The sequence below is a fragment of the Scomber scombrus genome, chromosome 23, assembly GCF_963691925.1.
Source record: "Scomber scombrus chromosome 23, fScoSco1.1, whole genome shotgun sequence".
Lineage (NCBI taxonomy): Eukaryota > Metazoa > Chordata > Actinopteri > Scombriformes > Scombridae > Scomber > Scomber scombrus.
The window spans coordinates 6,166,002-6,178,003 of NC_084992.1; the positions used below are offsets into that span (position 1 = coordinate 6,166,002).

The 12,002-nt window shown below is 40.2% G+C and overlaps 1 protein-coding gene across 1 annotated transcript in view; it reads left to right on the forward strand.

Annotated features, from left to right (window-relative positions):
• exoc6b (exocyst complex component 6B) overlaps positions 1 to 12,002 on the forward strand; it is a 128,528-nt gene that overhangs the window by 57,136 nt on the left and 59,390 nt on the right. Inside the window, 4 exon segments of the mRNA XM_062444951.1 lie at positions 369 to 474; positions 603 to 712; positions 11,323 to 11,360; positions 11,363 to 11,433. Coding sequence (XP_062300935.1) covers positions 369 to 474; positions 603 to 712; positions 11,323 to 11,360; positions 11,363 to 11,433 — 325 coding nt within the window.

Sequence of the window (12,002 nt, forward strand, 5' to 3'; positions counted from 1 at the left end):
TCTCTCTCTCTCTCTTTCACACACACACACACACACACACACACACACACACAGGGGAAGCCACAGGAATGTTGTGTTGTATTGTTGGAGAGAGAGCGCTCTCCGGTTCACGGCCTCTCCATGGAACGTTGGAACGTCCGAACTCCTGAGCGCCAACAAGAAAGGGGGGAGGTGGTGAAAGAGTGGAGGGTGGTAAGAAAACCTCAAGCATTAGAAATGGCCCCCAATGGGATGATTGTGTATGTATGTGTGTTTATGTGTTTGTGTGTTTAACAGAGAGGGGAGTAAGAAATAAAGGGTCTGATCTGCATCTCAGTCACTCATGTTTAGTCTTTTTTTTTTTTTTTTTTTTTCTTCCTCCTCTTCAGGCAGGTGTTGGACCAGGACAACTTCAGTCCGATCCCAGTCTCAACAGAGCAGGAGTACAAACACTACACTTCACAGTTTCCCCTGCAAGACCCTGAACTGGACAAGGTAGAGCAACTGGAGAAAGAGTAGAGAGTCTAAATATCATTAATTTAAACTCTAATGAGAAATAAAACCTTGTCGCTTGTGCACAAATTGTGACGTAAACTTTGAATATTTGCTCTATTTTCCTCCAGCTTCCCTTCCCCAAGAAGCTTCCCTTCTCCGAGTTTGTGCCAAAAGTCTACTGCCAGCTCAAAGAGTTCATCTATGCTTGTCTGAAATACTCTGAAGACCTGCATCTCAGGTACAACACTCACAGGACTTTGTGTGTTTCTACTTTTTTTGGAGGGATTTTTCTATATTTATCTCCTTTGTAAACCCAATTTTGAAGCTAAATCATTAAATAAATCAATCAAACTTTATTTAGCACCTTTCATAAAGGTTAAAGTAGTTAAAAGTGCCTCACAGTTGTTTATATGTGTATAGTGTAAATCTCCCTGCACCATATTAACACAGACATGATCCCTCACTGGCTTCCCACCCACAAACACTGTGGCTCTCATTCACGTCTCCTTATATAATCAACACTACATAGTTTACTCCGTGCAGAGCAGTAAATCAACATTTCGGACACTAATTAATGGTCATAGTTCAGCAGCTGTAGAATTGCATGATGGTCGTTTTCACCTCTTTAAAATGTGGAGCATTGCATTGTGGTTTTGCTAGCAGGAAGTAGCGGACATACCACTGACACTACTACTATTGTGGAATATTTGAGAACTATATAGTGGAGATATTTACACACTCAAATTAAATGGTGGAGGGTAAATGCAGTGAACTATATAGTAAATAGGGATTGATTTGTCTCTTTTTTAAAAGTTTTTTAATGAATAAAAACCATGATAATTTATCTGAATACAACTCATGCAGCCTTATTCTAAAATTATGTCATAGAATAGATAGATAGATAAATATTCACTTTATTGATCCCAGTAGGAAATGCAGGTTTCCAGCAGCTCAATGTAAGCATTAAAAAGTAATAAAACAACAAACAATATAAAGACAGTAAAAAGAGGTGTAAGAGTAAAATAAAGCCAATAGCAAAATCAACAACATATGTAATGCCTAAATATAAATAAGGATGCTAAAAGAGAAGAGAATTGGCATTGTTCTCCTCTCTTCTTATTTGTGGTGCTAAGATGCTAAACTAACAGGTGGTTTTGTGTATGTTTCACTAAGTCAGCAGCCTCACTTTTTTATCCTTAACATGAGGAATATGTCGATTGTTTTTGTTCAGCCGGTGTTCAAAATGTTTACATCCTGAAAAATGGAGGTATTACACCAGAACTCAGAGATGCTATTTTCCACTCAAAAGTAGATGTCAGCTGGCTCCATTAGCTGGCCGGACCCAACGACAGTCTCATAAACCATAAAACTGCGACATGAGTAGTTACACTCTGCAAATGGCGCGGTTTATGGGAGTGTCGTGAAACCAGATGGTTATCTGGCTCCGAACGTCGTTGCAGTGAGTTTAACGATCGCATCTCTGAAGGAGAAACACCGACTGCACACTGATCTGAGGTTCGGGGTTTTGTGATGATGAAGTATCGTCACAGTTTGTCCACATAGTTTAAAATATAATTAAAGTGTTATTAATGTGTTATTGTATTTTGCAAAGGCGGCGGGAGGGTGGAAATTGAAAATGAATTGTTCCCACGCTTGAAAAAATATTGAGATTTATTTCAGTTGGCCTGGTTTCGCTTCATCCAAAATACTGCTGAAATATGGTGTAGGAACCCAAAATTGCCTCCCAGATGGTTTGGTGTTATGATCAGCTGTTCAAAACATTGTCAAAGAGAACAATACTCTTATTTTACCGATACGGCTAATGTCACTGACACAGTATCAAGCAAACTCATTAAATATAGAAAAAGAACTTCCCTGTTGTGATTGTAGACACAGAATATTTTTGGATTAAAACGAACTGATATCAAATTTTTATGTTTTCTTATTTTCTCTCCACCACATTTTTGAATGGCAGTGATGATAATGATAGATTCTGTATGAAAAGTGAACAATAGGACGTGTGTTTTGTCCCCTAGTGCCCCATAATACTTAATCTTTTCTTAGCCCCTCTTTTTTTATGCTACGCCATCGTCTTCACACACACACACACACACACACACACACACACACACACACACACACACACACACACACACACACACACACACACACACACACACACACACACACATTTACACACATGCATCCAAACATAGCAGACATTTGGTTCTTTCCATCCTGACCAGGAATCTTTGTCTCATTAGATTTGGCTCGCTGGAGGACACACATACACACACACACACACACACACACACACACACACACACACACACACACACACACACACACACACACACACACACACCAAAACTCTGCAATCAAGACAAGCTTCTCTTCCATGTTTTGTAGAGGTTAAACAGCAACCCTCTCGGTGTGTGTGTGTGTGTGTGTGTGTGTGTGTGTGTGTGTGTGTGTGTGTGTGTGTGTGTGTGTGTGTGTGTGTGTGTGTGTGTTTTGTGGTTGATGGAAGAATTAATTAAAACAATGCAGCTACTTTTCTACCGAGGAGACGAGCAATCAGGAAACAACTTCCAGCGTCCAGAAGGATTCCACAAGGCTGAGACTTGGCCAGACACACACCCGCACACACACACACACACACACACACACAGACACACACACACACAAACATGCAAACACACACACACACTGAACAACATACATAAAGACACATATAAACGCACACATATGGAGGAAACTTGCGCAAGTAAAATGCAAGAACGGAAAGAAAGATGCAAACGCTCACCTACAAAAAAGAGAGAAATACACACTTTCACACACACACACACACACACACACACACACACACTGCATGATGTGTATTATTAGTGTCAACCGCGGATTTGATTGGTGGTTTTTCAAGCTAAATGGCATTTTCATCTATTCATGCCCAGAATCCCCTGGGGTTGCGTGTTTTCATTTTTGTGTCCACTGTTGGTATACTTAAAAAAAAGAAAAAAAGAAGTGTGTGTTTGTTTGTGTTCAGCAGGCGTGTCTAGCATCTGCGCTCAAGCTCATGTGTCCACGGTCGTGGGGTGTGTGTTTTTGTGTAGTTGCATCTGTATTTGTATGTAGTGTGTGTGTGTGTGTGTGTGTGTGTGTGTGTGTGTGTGTGTGTGTGGGTTCTCTGTGGGGGCTGGGAACCGGGGTGGTACTGCTGATCCATGACCGGCGGAAGAAAGAGAGACGGAGGAGGCAGGCAGGATGAGGATGAGGAGAAGGAGGAGGAGGAGGAGTGATTGGAAATGAATAATCAAAAGAAGGCAATTGGTCATAACAAGGGGAGAGAGAGAAAAAAGGGAGAAGGGATGAAAGGAAAGACACCAGCTGTCAGTTTTTGTGTATTCAGTACAAACTGAGCTGGCACTTTTTGAAAACTTTTTTTTTTTACAATTAAATGTGTGCAGTCGCCTTCTTTCCACTTTTTTTTGTTTTTTTTTACACATTTCTTCTATTATTGTGTTGCTTGTTCCTTGAACACAACACACACATCATTTTAATTTGCACAATGAAATAACATTAAACTTATCTGTGGATTTAATGATGATTCAAAGACATGAATATATAAATAATGCAAGCAATTCAGATTATAAAAAAAACACTCACACTTCTGAAAATAAGTTAATTATAGCAACAAATGCGGAAGAGATTCATCATAAGTTGCTGTGTTTGCACCTTTTTATATTGTATATTGCACTTTATTGCCCCTATAGATTATCAATGTTGTATTTATGTCTTAAATTGTTTTTAATTGTCTTGAATGTTCTTATGGCTCAGGGAGTGCTTAATGTCGTTATATTGTCTGACCCTCAATATAATGACAATAAAGCTCTTAAACTAAACTAAAACTAATAATATTAAATTTAATGGTAAAGAAATGCAGCTCAAAGTGCTTTAAAGTAAAGAAAATACATACAGCAAATGCTTCACATTAAAAGGGCCTAAAAAGCAGCATAGAGCAATGTTAAGAAGGTAATATAAGATGGGAAATGAAAATAGTAAAAAAAAGTACATAGTAAAATTAGCTATAAGGTAGAATAAATACGATATATATAAAATCAAGTACAACATTTTAAAAGAAGCTCAGTTGTGCTTCTGACTGTCGAAAAAGTTAATAAAAGGCTAAAGTGAAGAGATGAGGTTTTTACATTTCCTTTAATATTAAGTGACCTGATATCTAAAGGTAGTTTTTTGGGGCGTAATAGATAAAGTTTGCATCTCCGATTTTCTTTTGAACCTCCAGTAAACCAGCAGCAGATGATCGCAGTGTTCTCCGAGGGCGAAATCTGCTGGTTTAGACTCATTCTTTGACCATAGAGAGAGAGAGTCAGACTATGCTCATGAAAATAAGTCCGAGTTCAACACTAGAATCATCTGTCTGAACTCAAAAAACCCCCCCAAAAAATGTCCAGACAGATGTTTTTTTAACTGTTTCTTTCTGGTCCCCTCGCTGACCAGACAGCAGTAATCGCTCTTCTCAATCAAAAGGAGTAACGACTCGACTCTGTTTGACCTGGCTTGATTTCTGCGGTCGTGCACACCCTGCTATCTGGTTACTTACGGGCCGGCACGCCTTCCTGCCAGCTTTTCGAGCGCGTGCACATCCAGACAGACGCTTTAGTCCGGAACCAGACGGGACGGATGGAGCGCGGGGATTGTGGTCATTGATCCCACGTGACCTCTGACCTTAACCTCTGAACGCACTTTTGATTTTTTGGTGGTAAAGAGAGTCCGCCTGAATGTAGGTATGTGTGTTTACCAAGTACAGCAAATCAGTAAGTTGGACATTTTTTAAAAGACCAGTGCCAAAGTTTTAGAGGGATCTATTGAGAGAAATTGAATATAATATTATGAATAAATATGTTTTAATTGGTGTAAAACCACCTAAAAATAAGAATTATTGTGTTTTTGTCAGCTTAGAATGAGCCTTTTATATCTTTTATGGAGAGTAGGTCTTCTTCCATTGAGGCTCCCATGTTGCACTGCCATGTTTCTACAGTAGTACAACCAAATACTGGCTCTAAAGAAGGTCTTTCATGTTTTTCGTGAGTTTCACGGCCACCGATAGATAGATAGATAGATAGGTAGATAGATAGATACTTAGATAGATAGATAGATAGATAGGTAGGTAGATAGATAGATACTTAGATAGATAGATAGATAGATACTTAGATAGATAGATAGATAGATACTTAGATAGATAGGTAGGTAGGTAAGTAATTCAGATTATAAAAAAAGCACTCACACTTCTGTAAATAAGTTAATTATAGCAACAGATGCGGAAGAGATTCATCAGAGATAGATAGATAGATAGATAGATAGATAGATACGTAGGTAGATAGATAGATAGGTAGGTAGATAGGTAGGTAGTTAAGTAGATAGATAGGTAGATAGATACGTAGGTAGGTAGGTAGGTAAGTAGATAGATAGATAGATAGATAGATAGATAGATAGATAGATAGATAGATAGATACGTAGGTAGGTAGATAGATAGGTAGGTAAGTAGATAGGTAGATAGATACGTAGGTAGGTAGGTAGGTAGGTAGATAGATAGGTAGATAGATACGTAGGTAGGTAGGTAGGTAGATATATACATAGATAGATAGATACTTAGATAGATAGATAGATAGATAGATATGTAGATAGATAGATAGATAGGTAGATAGATAGATAGATAGATAGATAGATAGATAGATAGATAGATAGATAGATAGATAGATAGGTAGATAGGTAGATAGATAGATAGATAGATAGATAGATAGATAGATAGGTAGGTACATTTGGTTACAGCAGCTACATCCATAGTCAGGGAGGTTGGAGAAGTGCTTGGAAGATGAGGAGGATGGATATTCAGTTCTAGATACCACACAATCCTTTGCACTGGTCTTTTGAATGACCAGCACCTCATTTCACCGTCTCCCCAGTTAGTCATATCCTTCCTCCCTTGTCTGCAACCTCTGCTCACAGTAACATTCGCTCCAAAAACTCTGAGGAAAGGGAAGCTTTCCGACTAAAAATAATCGTACTTTGTCTCTGTTTTGTCTTGATAATTAGAATCCACTTCGAGAGGATGTCCTTAATTATGGGGTGTTTTTGTCTCAAAATGTCACCGACTTTCTTTGGAGTCTTTTTTTATATTTTTGTGGCTTCACACGTGGAAAAAAAGGATGAGATTCACAGTGAGGGGTGGGGCATGTACGCAAGCTTCATCTGGCAACATCTGTGCTAAAAAAACTTGTAGAGATTTCTTTATTTTACTGTAGAGATTTAGTTAATAGTAGACAGTATGTGCGACCAATAACCTTTATTAAGTGACCCTTTCGTTGGCAATATTCCTGAAAGTGTTTCCGACTCATTGCACAAGAAGTCATCCTGCAGCAGCTCTTCAGAAATGAATGTCAGCCTCTTCCTGCATAGCCTAAATGTCTCGTAGTATTAAAAGGTTGCAGAAAACACACAAAAAATGAAGGACTTTTTTATTCTAATGCAATATTAAAAGCAGGTGACTCTACTTTTTTTTTAGCATTTCTACTCATCTACAATCATCTAAACATGACTGGCCGACTCAAATGCCTTTTTTATTTTGGCTGCCACGGCCCAAGTAGCAAAGACATCAGTTCAGATTTGACAATCGATGAGTGTTGGTTTGGCAGGAGCTGCAGTCATGAAGCATTCGATGAGGTTCTGTTGGCATGAATTAATCTGTGGGGTGGAAAAAAACATGAATCCGTAGCCTAGAGGTAGAACAACTTTAGTCTTAGTCAGATATTTGCTGGTTTTAACTCTGGGACCAATTGGGGAGAAGTCTGGAAACGCAGAGATACCCACGAGCCAGACCTCTGTCCGCTGGTAGAAGACTGTGGGTGTGAATGTGTCGAACTGCGAATATGAAGCGGGGTGTCACTGAGAAAGTGCATGCCTGCTCCGCCAGCCTGTTCTAGGTAAAGATTGGGAAAAGCAAACATGGCTGCGACTGTGGATTCATGTGAAAAACTCTCTTTTTTTTTTTTTTTTTGGCCACCGTTTCTACACAAGTGAAGACAGTTGTAGCAATTCAGGATCAAATTGTAAATGTCAATGTCGGTTGGTGAGTGGGTTGTTTGATCGCCCAAACGCTTCCACATTTCTCCGATCGAGATCCAGCAACCGTGTACTTCGAACCAAAGTGCTTATTATAGCTGGTTTGATGGAGCCTGCTTCCTGGTTCCCACTAATCACAGGTGTTACTTTTTTGTTTTGCAGTTGGCGGCTCGGAGTTAAACTAATCACAGGAATAAACACATCCTCATGTCCGATGGAGACTCTTAGATTGGTATAATGGCTCATCTTGTCATCTCGAGCGTTGAGGTTACATCGCTTTAGGGCTGTGAGAAGGTGTCTCTCTTTTTTCGTAAAGGTATTCAGTCACTGCTAGCTTCTTAGGTACAGCGATTGAATCATTGTCAACCATGCAATTGAGCATTTATGACAGTTTAATGTTCAAAATCAACGTTATTTAAAGATTGAGCCTCAGTAGATTTGCTGTTACATTGGCTGTGTTTACACCATCCACATCTATGTAACCAGGCCCTGAACACTATACATTTCTCTGCAAAATGGATGTTATAATTACAGTCAGTCCCAAGCCACGAACACCCACAAGTATTTTATCTGGAGGAATTGTCATCAGAGGATTCAATCTCAGTATATTAGCTGTGTTGACACCATCCACTCCTATGCAATGACGCCTTAAACGCTATACATTTCTCTACAACATTGATGTAATACTATGCAGTCAGTCCTAAAACATGAATGGATGCTACTAGTATTTTACCTTGAGTGTTTTTCTGGTGAGTTTTGATAGTTGGCATGTTTCCCATCGGCATGATTTCTACAAAAAAATCCATAAATCACAGTTGTTTTTGGCAGATTTGACCTTTTAACTAGTCATAAAAGACTGAACATCTGTGTCTCTCATACTGTAAACCACTAATTGCCACCAACAATCAAGCAACATAACTATAGATTCACTGTTTCCAATCAGGCCAGTCTTTTTGGAGTGAAATCTGCCAGAGTTGTGCTTCTAATCATTGAAACATAACACTTTGTGTCACCAAAGCTTCCCCATTGTAAGACTTTCATCTGTTCTTCTTCATCAGTGAATCACTTAGGAATAGTTTAATGTTGTGTGCCTTTCTGTTGTATTTTGAACTGTAACACCGGTCTACCAATGTTGTTATATACCACACATGCATTGACCTATTAAACAGTCGAGGTAGACCCAAACACTGCAGCTCTGAGCTTTGATTTTCGGAGGAATTAATGAAGCTTTCCAGTTCGAAAAACAAAGCTCTGGACACATTATCCGATCGTTTTACTCTCTGTATGACTTCACGGGACTCACCCCTCTAATTTCACATTGTTTCAATCACATCAGACATTTATTTCAATTAGCGGAGCGGCAGAAGAGTCGAAACCGCAGTGACATTTACTGTGAGAACTGCCATTTCCGTGACAGATTATGTAGAAAGTCGTGCTAAGAAGCCATTTGAGGGCGAAGGGAGGGGGGGGGTTTGTGGGGGTGGGGGAGAAAAAATATGAGTGGAACTCTTATTTTCCTGCCATTATACACACACACACACACACACACACACACACACACACACACATTGAACAGACACAGACTGACTGCAAATACACACAGATAGGTCGGACTGTCTCAGCAGATACGACCAAAAGCTGGCAAATTGACTAACAGTTGATTTCTATTATATGTGGGCACAGTCTTCCACCGAACACTGGTATTAGGACATTGTGTGTGTGTGTGTGTGTGTGTGTGTGTGTGTGTGTGTGTGTGTGTGTGTGTGTGTGTGTGTGTGTGTGTGTGTGTTTTTGCATGTTCCTCAACACTGACCAGAGTGTGTCTCGTGTCCTGTGGTACGTGCATACCTGTGGCTTCCTGGCTACGTGCACTCTCTACCCCCCCCCACCCCCCCCCCCCTCTCTGTTTTTTCTTTTTGTGTGTGTGTGTCATTGTTGTTGCTCTTTTGTGTATTTTTAGGAAATACCTCCGTATGCATCCCTCCATCCCTCACTGCCTTGCACCGATGGCATCTGCCCCCCCCCCCCCCCCTTTGACAGCAACGACCACCGCGCATTTATTGTGACTGATGGCAGCATAAATATAATGAAACTCAATCCGAATTCTGCGGCTGTGTCTATATTTGTACGTGTGTGTGTGTGTGTGTATGTGCGTTTACAGAGTTCACTAGCATACATTGACTTTTTGCCACTCTCTCCAAACACACACACACACCAATTTTTTTTTGTACACTCTGCACTTCTGCCGCTCCAGGAATTTTTCCCCCCTGCTCTGAATTGTCGGAACGTTTTTAGAATTCCTCTGCTTTTCTGGAAACAGAGTGAGTTTGGAATTCCAGCTCTCGCTCTCTCTCCCTCAGGCGACACGGTGTGTGCGTATATATATATGTGTGTGTGTGTGTGTGTGTGTGTGTGTGTGTGTGTGTGTGTGTGTGTGTGTGCGTGTGCATGTGTGTGTGTGTTTAGGTTGAATTCCAGGCGCAGACAATTTACTGATTTGGTTGGAATGTGTTTGTTACCCACAGGGCTCTGGATTCGAACTCGCACTAACACACACATATGCACAAAAACACACACACACACACACACACACACACATGCACAAAAACAGACAGACAGACACACACACACACAGACACACACAGATTCCTCTTCATCATCCCGCAGCAGGAGAAAGTGATCGCTTTCGTTTCCGTCGATTCTCCCTCTGCGTGATATGTGTGTTTGACCCCCTTTAACCTTTTTCTGTGTGTGTGTGTGTGTGTGTGTGTGTGTTTGTTGTACTGTGATACGGGGGTTTTGTGTGTGTATTTGCACCCCTCCTTCGTGCACTGACCTCCTCCTGACTGCGATTTCGACGGTGCGTTCGACCTCTCGCCCCAGTTTTTTTTTTTTGTGTTTTTTTTTTATGTGGAGTTTGACGTAACCGCTTCTCAAACAAGAAACGACACTTCTGCCAAAGAGATGCACGGCTGCCATGAAAAACTTGACTGGACTTCCAAAATTGTGCAGAATGCCGTCTGGGTTTCTTCACCAAACATCACCCCACATTTCAAACATAACAAAATCGATAGTATGTCAGAGATTTCGTAAGTGGGTCTGATTATCCACAATCAAACATTTGTTTTAACAGGAAATTCGAGCTCGTTTTCAGAGGTTAACAGCCCGCTGGCTTCCTTTATGCCTCGTTGGCTGCACAGAGGTGGTAATTTTATGACTTTTTAAAGTCTGTCGAGAACAAGATTGGGTAAAGATTAAGATGGCTATTTTCAGGAGAGGTGGCAAAAAGGTAAAAACATGTATTTTTTTTAAATGAATGAACAGTCAAAAAGTCAGATTTAGTTGACATTTGAATGATTTGAGGATCTGTCTGTTTGTTTTGTTTTTAATGTCGCTATGTATCTGTCATCAATGTGGCAGTTTATCAGCAGATTTTTAAACAATGTTAAGCTTCTAATGAGCCTGACAGCTCATAACAGGATAATGTTTTCATTGACGTTGGCTGACATTTAGACTTTTTCCAAATGGAGAGAGTCGCAGACTGAGAAATTCACTTAAACTGTTTGCACTGGCTTTCAGAGGCAGCAGCTCTCTGCTGCGAGAAATGGAAGAAACGGGTTTCTTGTACAGTCATTGATTCTCTATGTGCCTTCCACTTTGTTTATGTGTGTGTGTGTGTGTGTGCGTGTCTGTGCTGTGTGTTCTCAGCTCCACAGAAGTAGACGATATGATCCGCAAGTCGACAAATCTTTGTTGACCAGAACCCTGAGCCACTGTCTGCAGTACGCCATTAAGAAGAAGAATGTCGGCCTGGCAGAGGTACTGTGTGTGTGTGTGTGTGTGTGTGTGTGTGTGTGTGTGTGGGTTTTTGTGTAGGTGTGTGTGTGTGTGTTTGTGTATGTGTGTGTGTGTGTGTGTTTGTGTATGTGTGTGTGTGTCTCCAATGTGTGAAAAAAAAACCCTAAGCTTTAAGCTTATAATAATCTCGTCCCATAGGGAACAAGCTAATGTTGTTTACACAACTTTTAGTGCAACAGTCATTCTCAGAATTTACAGCTCATTTAGTCCCAAGAAAAACACACATTTCCTCTTTTCAACCTGCTGTTGTTGTTGTTGTTGTTGTCTTTGTTGTCATAACTGTGCAGAACGCTGAACTCGGATACCCGAACCATGATTATTTTTATTTTCCACTTTCACTCCAGGCTGATTGTTTGCAGAGTCCAAACAGTTCATTCATTGACGAGAACAAAACTCAACGATAAGACGAAGTGTCATGGAAAATTCAGCTTGTCTGGATCTTTAAAAAAAAACAAGTTAATTTAATAAATGAAAGCTGTGCTGATTTAAAAAAAATAATGAGCCGAGCATCGAGACAAATATCCAAATTT